At 32.7% G+C, this 16,468-nt stretch overlaps 1 protein-coding gene across 1 annotated transcript; it reads left to right on the forward strand.

Moving 5' to 3' along the window:
* Nucleotides 1-802: 802 nt before the first annotated feature.
* On the forward strand, nucleotides 803-4,703 carry LOC149563189 (transcription factor MYC4-like). Its single transcript, XM_089823983.1, has 3 exons — nucleotides 803-1,786; nucleotides 3,420-3,743; nucleotides 4,301-4,703. Exons 1-3 carry the CDS (start codon nucleotides 1,166-1,168, stop codon nucleotides 4,427-4,429), a joined length of 1,074 nt encoding a protein of 357 aa, XP_089680109.1. The 5' UTR covers nucleotides 803-1,165; the 3' UTR covers nucleotides 4,430-4,703.
* Nucleotides 4,704-16,468: the final 11,765 nt, after the last annotated feature.

A 16,468-nucleotide genomic window follows, 5' to 3' on the forward strand; every position in this document is an offset into this window, starting at 1 on the left:
CTAGGCTAGAACAATTCCAAGACAAAAATAAACCATAGCTACATGAAGTTTTCTTTAAGAGCCTCTTTGAAAGTAAAACATTTGCCCGTTCCTTGGTGAGGAAGCGAAACAAGTCTTTGTTATCCTCATCCTCCTTTAGCTTACCACCTCTCACACTCTCCTCTAGTAGGCAAATATTGGAAGAATAAGCATGCATCACCTTCAGCACAAACCTACTGACATTATGAAGGCAATTATCCAAGCTCGCCACCTCATTCTTTAGGTTGTCGACAACACTTTCAAGACTTACAATTTGTTCTCACTATTAAGAACCAATACATTGCTTTATTCATGAAATATATAAATAAAATTATTAAAAAGAAAATTTAAATTTAAAACTAAAGTTTCTATATGATTATGAAACAAATATTAGAGGTCCACATGATAGAGCCCATGTGGACCTCCAAAATTAAGATGCATATTGGCCGCCCTGTCAGGGGCATTTGATAATCCAAAACGAATCCTAGCCATTTCTTGATAGAAGCTTTCACGCATGTGATGGAGTTAGCCCACCTTGCAAATGGACAATGTGCAGTGAATTTAACGGTTGACGTTAACATTCCGATATCAAACACTTCTTGATCGATAATAGGACACCAAATCAAGCATATGTATTAATCTGCTCTCTTTTGAAGTTTTTAATTGCCTTATCAGAGCCTGCCTTTTTCCCTGACAGGCATACTCAGACGTCAAATTTAGAGAGTTATAGAATACATCATATTCAGATTATTGATTACTCTGAAGGCACGCGAGCTTATTGTACATTGGACGCGGTAGTGAGTTGAAACGAGCGGCTTAGCACAACCAAGACACAAAACTACTAATTTTGCACCATTTAAGTAGAATTCAAATCCTGCCAGAAACTTTGTGCTTCCCGTGCAGCACCACAAATGTCTGGTACGCTGTGGTGTAAGAGAAGTATCTTTTAGATCTGAAATGGACTCTCCTTCTTTTACCCACATCGCTTTCTTCTCCAACTGTTCTCTGACATTGTACATTAATTAGAAAGCCCAATTGCAAAGCCCCAGATACCATCCATTGCAAAAAGAGGATTGGATTCAGCTTAAAAGTCCCAATTGAGGCTATTTGGATCAGTTGGTAATTTTTTCAAGCCCTCTAAGAAATCATGCAGTTCCCAAGAGTTTTGAGCAAGGTGGGAATCCAAGGACAGGGATTTCATGTCGCCCAATCTCAACATGAATCAGGCAATCCATTCTTGTTTTCCACAAGAAACCATCTTCACATTCCATTCAATCGCCATGCCTTATCTTGTTTCCCAATTCATGAGGATGCCTCTGATTTGGTGGATTCATCTGAAGTTGAATCAAGAGCCAACAACGTCCATGAACAAGATTATGTGAAAGTTGCACATCATGGGCAGATTCGCCTTGTGGAGCTTGATGATCTCAGTGCTGTTGTGGGGAAATGCAATGTGAACCCACTTTCTAATTCTACTTCTTCTGCTGCCCAATATCAGTCTGAAGTCATTTGGGATTCTCACAGTTGTGATAACAGAGCTCTACTTCATGACCAAATTTGTGCTCAAACTCCATCCACCAGTAAACTCAGGAAAGTTAGTGCTGAAGAGCCAGTGAAACCATTGAAGCGAAAGCGACCTGTCAATGGCAGTCTAGCACCCACTTCATTGCTGAGGAAGAATCATGTCCTTTCAGAAAGGCTGCGCCGCAGGGAAATGAATGAGTTGTTTGCAGAAATGCGTTCTTTGCTACCAAACCCCAAGGCCAAGGTGTGTTTTTCTTCATGCCAGTATTGCTTGTTTGTACTTATAGATTGTATGTTAGTCATGTTTCTTGTCTTTCACAGACTGTTTGTGAAGTTGCTCGCCTATTTTAGGGTTTATTGTAATCTTCCTCCTGTTGACAATCAAGGCTTAGTGATAGATTAGGGTTTGTTATTTTTGCTGATAGATTAGGGTTTATGGTGTTAGTCTAATGTCGAGTTTTGAATGTACTAAATTAAATTTTAATCTTTGTTGGGCATTTTTTAAGATAGATTTATTTGAAATATTGATACTAGTTGTAGAATAGAATAGATTAGACTAGACTTGACTTTATGTATTAGTCTAAGTTGTTAGATTAGATCATATACTTATTTTTTTGGATCAACTTTCAGATTACATCACATTTTATTATTCTCCAATGGAATGAATCGTAAGATAAGAGAATTGAATTGAATCCTCATAATCTTGATGATAGACCATACTCCTTTATCATCGGGATGACATTAGCTGGAAGAAATGAGAATTTAATCTCCAGAGTTGGACCATTAATATGATCTAAAATGATAAAGAGCATAATGATCTAATCTATAAATAAAATTCTACAATCTTCAAGACCACTATGTATTTTTCTATTCTATTTTAGAAACTCAAGATTAAATCCTGTTCAAATCCTAGATCACTATCCTCTTTAGTTCAGAAAAATGTTAACGAATATAAAATCCATTCTTGTAAATTTTCACATAGACTAAATAAATAACTTAAACCTCAATCAACTTCTCATGGCCGCACATCATCTTGAGTGGCCGGTTTCTGAATTAGTTTTCCAGTTCGGTTTAAAATTATTTCAGGTACTTTTGAATAACTGACGAAAATCTGTAAACACGTTTTATTTTTTAATTTAAAACCATATTTCATTTTTATGTGTAGACCAGATGTTTCTATTGTATAAATTTCTTGTGTTCTTAGTCATTTCTAATAACTAGATGCTTCTATGATGAAACTTTTGTAAGATTGATGAAAATTAAAATGATCATAAATGTTTATGGAAGATAAAAAGAAGTGAATAATCAAGATTTAAAATATTATAATTCAAAACCAAATTACTAAAGAAATCTATAATACCAATGTCACTACTGAAACATATGTATGACCCTATTTTAACAAAAGAATCTTATCTTATTTTTCTGATAGAAATATTATCCAAACCACTAAACTAGCTTGAAAATAAATTATAATTCTAATAGTAAGAGAACCATCCATTCTTTCGCTTTACATACCTGCAAACATTTTTTTAAAATACAAAATTTTATAATGTTAAGTGCCTACCTGCTACGATTTTGATAAAAAATTTCCCCAAAACTATCCTAAATCCTTTAATTGTAAAAGTAAATCCATTATGAAATGATTGTAAATAAAAACATAAAAATCTATCCAGTTCTTCAAATTCTGACTCGTGGTTTCTTCTTTATATAAGATAATTCTAACCCTAAATCAACCAAGTTTGTTCTCAAAAGCTTTCGATGGTGGTATTTCCTTTTCTAAACATAGTTTTCCAATAAAATTTTTGGTGGGTATTCTCACCATATAAAAGATTCGGAGTTAAACCATTGCTAACATCTTTCACTCTGATTGTTTTCAGACTGACAAGGCTTCCATTTTATCAGAGACAATGAATTACATTCACTTCCTTCAGCGCCGTCTAGCTCTTCATTCTACCAATGGCAGCACCCCTCCCATAAAACTTGAACCAATGAACTCAGTTCAGGAAGCCAATGAAGCTTTCTGTGATGAAAAGTTGTCACTGAAATATACTGGCAGAGATGTTCTCATTACAGTCATCTGTGTCAAGAAGAGAAGCCTTTTGCCTTCAATAATACTACTCGTGGAGTCACTCAACATGCAAGTAATGGATGCATTTCTCTCTATTACCGACACTGTGGCCTTCCATTTTCTCCACCTCAAGGTAGCTACACTTTGCATATAGTTTAGTGGCTAATATATTCTTGTTTAGGGTTTGCATTTAGAGTTTTGTTTATTCTTTCAGAAAGATTTATCTATGAATAATATAATTCCTTTATATATATATATCTTTCAGTTTATTAACATTTTGATCTTGTTCAAACTCGATTCCATTTTGTAACGAGTGGTGTTTATCTTAGAGGATAAATAACTTGTAACATAGAATCATCAACTTTTCATATAGTACTGGCTAATAATCTTATTCTAGGGTTTGCCAGTAATCTTATTCTAGTGTTTGCATTTAGAGTTTAAAGAGTTATTTATGGATAATATAATTCCTTTATATTAATATAGGACTTTCAGTTTGTTAACATATTGATCTTGAATTCCATTTTGTAACAAGTTAACATATTGATTTTGTTGAATTCCATTTTCTAACAAGTGGTGTATTTGCAGATGATGTATAACTTGTAAAGTAGAATCATCAACTTTTTCAAAGAAAACTATTATTTTCTTAAACTCTTATAGAAAATTTCATGGCTTTTTTGTGTTGTTGAACAGGCTGCTGATATTCTAGATCATGTTGCGAAAGAAAACTTACGCAGTGGATTAAGCAAGCTCATTGAATCAGAATACCAGATAAGTTTCCAACCATCAGAAAAGGCAAAAATATGTGATGCAACAGCATGAGTTTGTTTCTCACTATGATACTCTGAGAAAGCCATTTAATTGGTGTTATTTGCATACAATATATCATTGAATGTTGTGTGAACAAAGTGAGAAATATGATTGGTATTTTGACAAAAATACAGATGTTCAGGTCTTCTAAGTTCTTCTTTTTAATCTGAGGCATGCCATTGCCTCCGTAGCTGGATTTGAACATTCGGCAAGTTCCTAATTAATTGTTGTTATTTGATTTGTGTTGATCACATTTCAATTATAAAGATATTAAATGTTTACAGTTCGAACTGTTGTACATCTAAATTGCGTTAAGGTTTTTCTGGGTGTACATTTGACGATTCATTATCTTAATAAAATAGAAAGGTCCTTTCTTCATTCTGATCATAAAATATTCATTTTTCAATACTAAGTAAGTAAATTTCAGACAGCCAAATCTGAAGACAGTTATATAAAATACGAATAAATATATTTACAGATGCAGTGCCTGATCAATTCCTGCGGCTTGCTGCGAAGACAGCTTCTTATTCAATGTCTGAAATACGACGGCGTGCCTGCAAGATTATGGCGTTTTATATCAAGGCTCCAACAATTCTGAAAATAGTAAACTACGTAATAATTATTTGTCCCACTTGTTTGTTATTCAAGAGGATTTGCAAATTAGTATCAATATCTAGAACAGCATGCACATAAATGTTTATACTTTTGTTTGTCAATCGAATTGATTATTTAAAAACATTTTGAATAATTATATGAATTAATTATTATTAAGAAAAATATTTTGACAATATTTTAGTTTATTGATATTGATGGTTATGTATAAAAATACTATTTAAAAATGAAAATTAATCATTAGAATTAAAAAAAAATTGTATTTATATTGAAGTAGTGTATAGTTAAAATAATGTTGTATTTTTTCCATGCAATAAGGTACATAGAATATATTATTTCTATAAATTTTGATTAGATAAAGTGATATAGGGCTTGAACCTTAACAAAAAAAGTCTAGCAGATGGAAAGATTGGGATTTACATGAAGTGAGACCCTACAAAACAAAACCAAACCAAAAGACTGGACTACTAGATCAATAGAAACAAACCAACAACCAACACGAACCAAAACCAGTACCCACATGCTAACACAAACCCCCCAGTACAACAACCACTCTGCAACACATGACCACTACTTTCTCAACTCCTTGAGCTTCTCTAGGAAGGAGAGCTACTTGGAAGGTCTAGACAAAGCCACATCCTCAAGGACTAGCCTCCTACTTAGAAGCCACTTGAAGGCCGTCCTCTTTACCACAATTTTCTTGTCGTCATTTTCTTTTTTGTTTCCTTTCCTCTAGTTCACCTTTAATCTCGCCAATGGCTATTTCTACTTTGTTGAGTAGCCAATTCTTTAATTTGATCATGTAGTTGAGTCTGAGACTCCTTCATAGATTCCAGAGAAATGTTAATCTTGATCTTCTCTTCCCTTGAAGGCACAAGGGATGAATCTCTAAAATATGCTACTTCAGCATCTACCAGTTGTGCAGTTTCTCACCAAAATCTTTTTCCACTTCCCACAAAGCCTCACCCTTCTTCCCTTTGGTCTATTCCTTTGCCTTGTGCTCAACTTCAATAAAAGCCTCCAAATTTTTAATCTTTTTTTTTGTGATTTGAAGCTGAAAGGGAATTCACTTGGTAACAACTTTAAGTCTATTACGAAAGATGCACAATTCATCAGACTTGGAGCCTTGAGATCAATACCACCATCAACAACCTTAGGAAGCAAGATGAGGGAAGTAGACCAAGGGATATGGGGATCCTTGGGATAATTGAGCTAGGTTTTAGGGGAGGGTAGGAAAAAAGAGGTGGAGGGCATGTCAGGGACAAAATAAAAGGCAGAGTTATTTGGGGTCTAGGATGACTCCATAGACCAAGAAGAGATAAAAATTGAATTATCTAGAATTTCCATAGTGTCTTCGTGTTGCTCTTGTTGTGTGACATTCCTAAACTTATCTTTATGGGTTGGGTTATCCCTAGTACCAAAAATAGAGGGCACATTCTAGGGGGGCTCGAGAGCCTATAATTATTTGACCAAGGAAGATATAGGGGTAAAGACCAAATTGTTGAGATCAATATATATGGTAGGGGTAGGACTAGCTTGAGGGGTCAAAACTTGGTGAAACTCATATAGCTAGATAAAAAAACTCTAGTGAAGAGGGTCTCCACCCTTAACCTTAGCTTTGTTAATAGAAAGTGACATCAATGAGAATATCTAGTAAGGGAAAAGAAACTTAACATTCCTTCTAAAGTGATTAAGCATAGGAAAAATATGGGAATGAAAGTACTTGTACCTTCCTTCCAAAGTAACAAACTTGATAAGAATTTCGGTCACCACTTTCCAATCACTTGATAACTACTCACAACTAAAAGTCTTACGTTGTTTCAAAATTTTCTCTCTTGGGCCCAAGAATAGCCGAAAAGCTTCTTTGAAGAAAACTTTGGTTTTCCTTGGACTTTTAGAAATCTCCATATTCAACTCTATAATGGTAGAAAATTCCAACATCATCAAGAAAGAAACCCCCCCTATGGTGATCTTACCATCCTCCCAAGATTCCATGATTTTCTAAGACAACTCCAAGTTCCCATGCATACCTTCACCATATTTTTTCATTTTCCCCTTTTCAATAATCTACTAGACCTAGTGTTATTCTTAAACTCCTCAAACATATTTCATTCAATTTGATACAATTCACCACCCATGAAAAACCACAATCCTCTTGTCTTAGGGTACGAAAAGGCATAGACCTAGACAACACAAAATAAGGAAAGCCAGACCAAAAGTCAAGAAATAATATAAGTAATGACCCCTTTAACTATCATTGATAACCTTGTCATCATTTCAAAATATGGAAATATCTTGTAAAATTGTCTCATGAGCCTCCATGGGTATAGAATGCATGTCTTCCCATATTTTTAGATACTCTATCTACTTTCCAAGAGATGACAACCTATCTATGAGATATTTCCCACATGATACATGTGTTGACTGGTAACCTTGTCTTCTATGTCAACAAAACACATAGTTCTGCTGATGATATCCCTTTCTTGCTAGTCCACATAAGCTTTCTAATTCAAGATATTTATAACATTGAGGGCATCACCTTCCACCGCTATTTTCTTTTAACCCTTTTCCTACACAAGTTTGACTCCATGGAAAAGTGATAACATTTCTATCATGTAAGCACTTTGGATGCCCATATTGACAACATATGCTCCCCACACATTACTTCTAGACTTTCTTATGAGGCCACCTCCTCCTTCTCAACCTAGGTTACCAAGTGGTGAACTATCAAAATTCAATTTGATCTATCCTAGGTTGGGAGGGGGAGCGGGAGGGGTGAGGTCATTACTTCTAAAAGTCAAAATGAAGTAGGGACATGGATTGTTTTTGCTCACTGTATTTTTAGTTGTACTAATTATTGAGAAAATTTGTATGTTTAATGTTTCTTATTGTACAATCTAATTCCATTTAAGTACAATTTTTTTGAATGGATTTGTTTTAGAAAATTATACTTTGAGATTTAACACTTAGTTTAATATCCAATATAGGAAAATCTAAAATTAACTTGTCTAAAAATGAAAAATCATGGAGATGTTCAACTTCTTTATTATGTTATAAACTACCACCTTAACATACTTAATATTTACCTACCCTAGATGAACGTTAAACATCACATAAATGAACATTGTATAATGATAAGGTAGTACCAAAATATATAAATAAAATATACCAAAAAAATATTGCACAACACCTAATTTATATGGAGGAAGTGAATAAACCCTTTTAGGGAAAAACATTCCACCAAGAAGAAATGTTTATGCTTGCACTATTTCATGAAAATATGTAACATATAATCCTTTCTTTCTTCTCCTTTTTAAACTTCAATCTAACAATGCTTATGTACAAAAATAAACTATTACAATGCTTCCATCTTCCCAAAACACCAAATTATATAATGTTACCATGAGCTAAAACAAGGTTCTAAATAATAAGATAAAAAAATTCATAATGCTCTTACAATTTTGATAAGGCATCTCACCCAAATGGAGCAATAAAATAGTCATTTATTATAGATTGCATTCATAGTGACTCATGATCTAATCTATGAAATCTAGCTATTTTGGCATATTCAGAATGTCAAACAATAACTTTAACTTCAACTTACAAAAGCACTTTTATCAACAAAGGTTTATCTTTTACAAATAAATTAAATATAATGTTAATGGAAAAATAATTTAAAGCCTTACAAAGTTTTATTTGTTCACTTTATTCTCTCAATTACATCTTCTATTATTTTTGTCATTTCTTGGTTTCAAGATTTCACTCATGTAACTTTTTATAGACAATCTCTTCAAAGAGCATCATCCAACATATAATAATTTATTATTTAGTCTAAACAAGTGAAATCTATAATCATATTCTTTAAATCTTATTTCTATTCTTTCTAACTATTTTTCTCTTTCAAAAGATGCTATCTTGAACATCCTCTCAATGTTATTATCTTTTTTACTAATATCCATTTCTATCTCATTATTATTATTCCTAGTTTACATATTTCTTTATTAATACATTTAATAAAGAAACTAATTTTAGATTATAATAAATAAATTAAATATTAGAATCCATCTAATATCTTGACTTTTCATGAGATAATTAAATAAAGCACAAAATGTTATTTTATTTAACAAACCTATCAAATAATTTAATCAAATAATATAAAATTAAATTTATTTGCAATTCATTTATTTTTCTACATCTTTATATTAGCTTCCATTAAAACTTATAATAGAAAATCACTTATTTTTCAATATACATTCTAGAAAATCACTTATTTTTCAACATACTTTCTTTCTAGAAGGAATCCATAAGTTAACCTTCACTTTCCATTATTTCATCTACCAATCCTCTATTAAATATTTTTTATACATCTTCATCTAACTTCCATACTCAAAGATCAAACTTATAATCAAAGATCACTTATGTTTTACCATACATTCACTCCCTAAAGAACCTACAAATTCATCTTCAATTCAAATTAACGCTATTATTTTCATATTCCATGTAATGCTACCATTATGTCAATAAGTAGAGAGTATTCATGTGGAGATAAATTTAGTCATTGAAACATTTGACCAAAAAATTTCACAAAGTTGGAATGCTTATGTTAAAACCTTTAAAAAAAAAAATTTCTCCCAACAATGACATATTTAGAAAGTTAGAACACATAATGTCTTTTTTTCTTTTCAAAATGATAGAAATAATCAAAATCGAAAAGAGATAACAATTCAAATAGGTATGTGACCAAGAACAAACATTAATATGCTTATAATTTTGAAAAGTGTACTATATTAATAATTCAAGATTTGGTTCATTTGTGAAAGACATAAATCAAAATGGTACTACTAATCCTACATTAGGTGCAACCGTAGTGCACTTCATGTGTATAGCCTTAGTTTTATGTTTTAGCCTCCTTCTTACCATGTTGTTCTAAACATGAAACTTTGATGTCATACCTTAAGCGATGAATCACCTTATATTACAACTACGGTTTTTGTTAATAATCTATAATACAAAAAAAAAAAAAAAAAGCCTTCTCTAAAATCAGCATGTCTATATTTTATTTTTGTAATAGATATTTATGCATCAAAATCTATTATTGTATTGGTTGATATGTTAATTTAACCAATATCAATATTTCAATATTAAGCTCATAGTTAAGTGCAACTTAAAAGATAAGATGACATTATATCATCTAAAAGTTATTTCTTTTGTTGTTTTAGTACTACTAGTTATCACTTCGAAGTTGTCGTGATAAGGAAATGACTCTTCAATAAAAGTTACATTTAGCCAAAAGAGATGATTTAATAAATAATTAATGAACTATCATTTTTCTCTGTATTTTATGATATCTATTTATATACTTATTGATTTGATATCTTATTTAATAATGTTGATCTATAACCTCATATTCATGCAATAAATCAATCAAGTTTTAATCATTTAACATGATGTCCACCATAATCTTGGATTATACAAAAAAAAATCTATGAATTAAAAGAAAAGACAATTAAAAACTTATTTCATATATACCTTATAAATGCATCTTACCTAACTTGTACATGAACACTAACACATGCCCACACACATGTTGCCTTAAGAAATTAACAATACTATTGCACTTGCAAAATTTTTAAAGGTTAAGATTCGAGAAGACCCTCTTTGTTAGACAACATTGGAAAGTGTTTAATGATCTATTACTATATTATGACTTGTCAATCTCTTAAATCTTTATAACTTCCTTTATCCTTTTACAACATAGCAAGTGCTTGATGATATATTATTATGTTATCATTCATTATCCCTTAAATCCTTACATTTTATTTGCATTATTTTTTGTTTCTTATTTCTATTTTAAGGAGAGAAGTTAATACATGAATATGGTTCAATAGGTGATATGTTAGGTTGCATATTTTCAAAAAGATGTCTCTACATTTCACAAACTAACCTCTCATGTGGTGTCACATCATGCACCATTAAGCATGATTTAGTAAATACATATACGCCTTATCACTTTTTGAGACCTTTTTAGAAACTTTCACAAAATCATATGCCAATGTTATCATATATGATTGTGTGGACTTAGAATTTTGTTTTTAAATAGAAGACTTGACAAATAAGCTAATATATAAAAATTGGAGTAGTTAGAAATTTCCACATAGCATTTTGAAATGCCCCCTACCACCCATTGTTCCATTTAACTATTGAGTGCTTTGATCATATGTAAGTAGTTATGAAAGAATCATCATGTATATTTAATATTCATGTTTGTTGAGAATTGTCTATATAATTTAAATTGTATGTTCATGTTACATTTGTATGACTATCAAAGTGTGTATATGTGTATGTGTATGAGCATATGGAAGTGTGTTTGTGTATACTATTTTTACCGTCTATTTTAACTAGTCTATTAAGGATCAAGTCTTGTTGAGTGCAAGACACGTATATTTAAAAGGGATGAAGTCGAGATCGTACCCTGAAGGAATTTGAAAAATGAATGTTCAATTCTTAGCTCTTAGCTAAAAAGATTCAGTTAGAGAGTTGCAATTTATAATTGAAAACACTGGTTTCTTTACACCCATAAACAACAAGGGTCCATTTGGTTGGTGGAATAGGAATATGTTTCTATTTTCAGTTTGGTGAGTCAATTGAATTAGGGAATAGGAATAACTATACCTAATTTATTTCTAAAAAGAGCTTATGTACATTCCAAAAAATAGCTCTTATTTAATACTCATTCCTATTCAGGTAATATACATTCTTATTCTCAATTCTTACACTTACAATCAAACAGACCCAACAGAATAACAGCTAAAAAACACAAGAATGAAAGACGATCTTTTACAACTACAAGACTACCTTTCACAGCCACAAGTCATAAAAGAGATGCATGACAAAAAGAGCAGCAGCATCCACCAGCTACCCCCGGTGGAACCTTAACCCTGCATTTACTTATAGATGTACCCAAAAAAAGGCCCATTTATCATCACTTTTAATGCTTCTGTCCCCATCAAGGCACCCAAAAACTGGAATCTTTGAGCTTTTGCAGGGGCACTCATTATCCGTAAACAGAAAGTTTTTAGATGACAATGAATTAAAGTCGTTGAAGAAGCTGCTTGGCGCGTGCGAAACAAGAATCAGACATGTATTAAACCAATTTTCTTTGTATAGTACCTCTACCTGTCGTAGCTTCCGAACTAAGGATACCTATTTTCACAGGGGCAATAGCAGCTTTTTGTCCAGTTATAAAAAACTTATTTAATTCTCTGCAATCTTAACTGCTTTCGTTAACAGAGCGATCTGAGTCTGTGGCTGCTTCCCTGCGCTTCACAGAAAGTACAGTGAAATATCATCAATGTCGGCAGTCCAGTCGGTCAGGATAGTATCGTACCGTGATGGTTTATTCTTGATCATTCCACTGCACATCTTTAAAGTTTATTGAAGAGAGAAGCCGCGAACCTTTTTGATCCAAATACAAACGTAAGATTCGGAATCGTGGTGGAGTGCGCGTCGTCTGTACAGCAGATAATTGGGTTTATCTTTAGAGAGTTTGGGGATTACACATGTAATAATAGTTGATCATTTTTCAGCTTTTTTGGTTGCTGATTAGTCCATTTGTGCAAAAAGTACTTTTTTGTGGAGCAGCTATTGGGGGAAGGGTGAAGATAATGGGTTTGGGTGAACGTTTTAAAATAACAATTTTAGACCACCTCGGACTCTACAAGTTCTATGGAGAGTTCCATAAATGCGAAAAAGCCAAAAGGTTAGCTTTAACCTCTTCACTCACCTACGAACATTCGCTAAAAAAATTGGCAAATTTTGACATAGAGAGTAGGAGTTCTAGGTACTCGAAGTTAGTCTGGGTGATTACTGGATTGTCTCCCCTAGTGGTTTACAAGAACCTATAGTCTTATGAGAATGAATGGTCCATTTCGTATTTCATGATTAAGTGCAATTGAATTGGAGTAGCGGGAATAGTATTCCATGGTTCACAGCACTTGTAGAATTTTAGAGATATTCTATGAAATATATTAGAGATCTTGTTGAAAGAAAGAAGCCAAAGTTGCAGAAATAAAACATAGGAAAAACAAAGTTGCTCAACAGAAATTCTATTAACCATTGATTGTGAATATGCAATGTGCATAATAATGTATTCTTTATACAAAATTTAACTCTTGCTTGAAAGAGTAAATTAGGTGAAGGTAGTCCCAGTTATCTATGTCACGGGCAATAAACAAGCCTTAAATTCAAGAAAAGGAAGACAAATCTCCACAAATTATGGAAAGCAGTGGACACAATGAATGCATAGCATGTAGTTAACAACACATGTTAGTGGGAATTATTCACCAACACGGTCCCTTAATTCTAACTAAGGAGAAAATAAAAATTTAATGAGAAAGAGGAAAGAGGGAAAACACAGTGGGCATAAACCCGCCCCCCTCAAAATAGATTCTAACAAAGTGGTAACTACCATACTACAATTTCTTTCACCTGAAGAAGATCTCCAAGAAAGTGAAATGAAAGAGAAGATAGATCCCTAGTCAATGGTAGATGCTTGAAACTCCGTGTAGAAGGTGGTCCATGATCTTTGAATTACGTTCTTCTCTTTAGAAAGAAACAAAATAGAAGATGTATGAATGAAGTTTCCACAATCCTTAAAGGAATACGTAGGAAGAAATCTCAAGATATATGATGGCTCTGAAAAACTGCTCCATAGCTTCTGTGTTGATCTTGAAAACCCTCCCTTAATTCTAACTAAGGAGAAAATAAAATTTTAATGAGAAAGAAGAAAGAGGGAAAACACAGTGGGCATAAACCCGCCCCCCTCAAAATAGATTCTAACTACCATACTACAATTTCTTTCACCTCAAGAAGATCTCCAAGAAAGTGAAATGAAAGAGAAGATAGATCTCTAGTCAATGATAGATGCTTGAAACTATGTGCAGAAGGTGGACCATGATCTTCAAACAACGTTCTTCCCTTTAGAAAGAAACAAAATAGAAGATGTATCAATCCTTAAAGGAATACATAGGAAGAAATCTCAAGATATATGATGCTTCTGAAAAAACTACTCCATAGCTTCTACGTTGATCTTGAAACTTGTAATAATCAAATCAAACATTTCTGAAAATGACAATTGAGAAGCTATTAAAAATTGATGCAGAACAAAAACAAGAGACTCATGTATCTCCTTATAATGAAAATAAATCTCCTCAAAATATTGTCCAAATGTATCCAAACTCATATCAATTTTTCAAGAATGACCATGTAGAGAAGAAAGAATAAGATCAAAAGACTCCCTTGCACCAACTAAAGGAGAATCACCTTCACCTTGAAGAGAAGATGAATGAAATCAATACTTTCACCTAGATCCAAAATAAGAGATTCTACAAACAAAATTGATATACCTGATAGAAATTAATCTCGATGAACTGAATTTGCAAGACACTAATGATCCTCCTACAAAAAATCATTGAAATATTTCAATGAATCAACTCCCATCTCTAAAGAAACAATGTGAGCATCAGGGTTATCAATAAACTAATCATCCAAGAAGGATGTGTCCATACAAGACGATGCAACAAAAATATTAGTATCACTCATAAAATCTTGGTTATCCAATAAATCATCACTATCATATGAGGAATCAATATCTCCATACAACTGCTTGATGTTGGTCCAAGAAATGAAAGGGAACTTTGTATGCTCTATATGATATAAAATAACCTCAGAAATAGTAAGACATATTAGTCCATAGTCAATGTCATAACTATTAAACCATGCAATTTTCTATTCATAATCATTTGGCACAGAAATACATCCAAGGAGATGGGCTAATAGTCCCTACTCAAGGAACTGATTCTTTATTCCTATTTTCCATGACAAATAATTTTTTGGGGTTATCTTGACAACAGAAGGATGAAAATAAATACTAGATGTCATTGAGCTCCCCCCAAAAATAGAACTTTAGCTCAATTCATGATTACAACATGAAACACACTAACAATGCCCAATCAAATAAACAAAATCATTCTAAAATAGCTCTAGTCTGCAATACTTGCAAATAAAATCAATACTTATTCTTCCATCTCCCATGAGCTATAATACCATGTGGAATTTCTTAGATATGATGTGAAATATGTTGAAGATCTTGCTGAAAGAAGGAAGCCAAAGTTGCATAAATAAAACCTAGGAAAAATAGACCTCCTCAAAATAAATTATATTAATAATTGATTATGAATACACATTTTGTATAGGGTAAGTGCACCAAGTTGTGGTGCCAAAAGGGGGGTATAAGTGGACACCTTTTTCTTGAAATTTGCAATTTTTGAACTTCAACAAGAATTTGAAGATAGTTACACTCAAAATTTTAAGATATGACAAACACAAAAGTGTAGTCCTTTGAATCTAGTTTCTAAACTATTTTTTTTTTCAAAATGGTTTAATTTTAGGTCCTCAAAAAAGGGGGCCACAAAAAGTGGTACTGTTTATTCCAAAAAAACATAACACAGTACAAAGTGTGGCCCCCCTAAAATTTGAACGTTTTTTTTTGAAATTCTTTAATTACTCTGGTTAAAAGTTACTTAACACTATGTAGTTTATCCCATATTTTTTAGGTAATTTTATAATGTGTATTTTTTTTAAATGAATTTTTTAACTAGACACATTCCAAAAATGTGAAATATATGTGTACTCCCCCTAGATATAATTGAAAACTAATCTAAAATCAAAACTTTTTTTTTCAAAGTGTGTAAAATGGAGTCTAGTTTCTAAAAAGCTAAGTTGTTGCAAAATTCGATGAATGGGCTAAAATCTATAGCCCAATTAGTACATGGTGGTTTTTGACAAAAAATGAAGATACATTCAAAATAAATTATAGATGAAAGGCTTGAAATAGTTCAAATTAAAAATAGATTATATGGTTAGATAGCTAACACAGAGACCTACAATGTCATGTAACCTGATCTTATTGATACCCAACCACAAGGAATCTTGAAGGAGAGCACACAAGAAAAATCAATTTTTTTTGTATGTTTGCTAGAAAACATGTCTCAGGCCTGTTTATAAACTCCAAACCTTTGGGCTGGATCTCCAAGGAAAAACCAAGCCTTAGGCTTGGTTTTAATGCAAAGCTTTCAATAGCGCGCACACGCTATTGAAAGCATTTGAATTCTCAATAGCGCATGCATGCTATAGTGCACACACACTATTGAGACCTAAATAGTGCAGAGTTGCAAAACAAGAGTGAGAGAGAGTGTGGGGGGGGGGGGGGAGAATGGCTATGTGTGTGTGTGTGAGAGAGAGAAAGAGATAGAGTGAAAGTAAGGGATGGGAGAGAGAGGAAGTGAGAAAGAGTAGGGGTGGCAAAGAGAGTATAGGATGGGAGAGAGGAAGTGAGAAAGAGTAGGGGTGACAGAGAGAGTATAGGATGGGAGAGAGAGG

This window comes from Cupressus sempervirens, chromosome 4, assembly GCF_028749045.1.
Source record: "Cupressus sempervirens isolate cs-2001-9-10 chromosome 4, ASM2874904v1, whole genome shotgun sequence".
NCBI lineage: Eukaryota > Viridiplantae > Streptophyta > Pinopsida > Cupressales > Cupressaceae > Cupressus > Cupressus sempervirens.

Coding starts and splice junctions, on each gene's coding strand:
- LOC149563189 (XM_089823983.1), top strand. CDS start 1,166: ATGCAGTTCCCAAGAGTTTTGAGCAAGGTGGGAATCCAAGGACAGGGA. Junction 1,787..3,419: donor TACCAAACCCCAAGGCCAAG/GTGTGTTTTTCT, acceptor GATTGTTTTCAG/ACTGACAAGGCTTCCATTTT. Junction 3,744..4,300: donor TCCATTTTCTCCACCTCAAG/GTAGCTACACTT, acceptor GTTGTTGAACAG/GCTGCTGATATTCTAGATCA.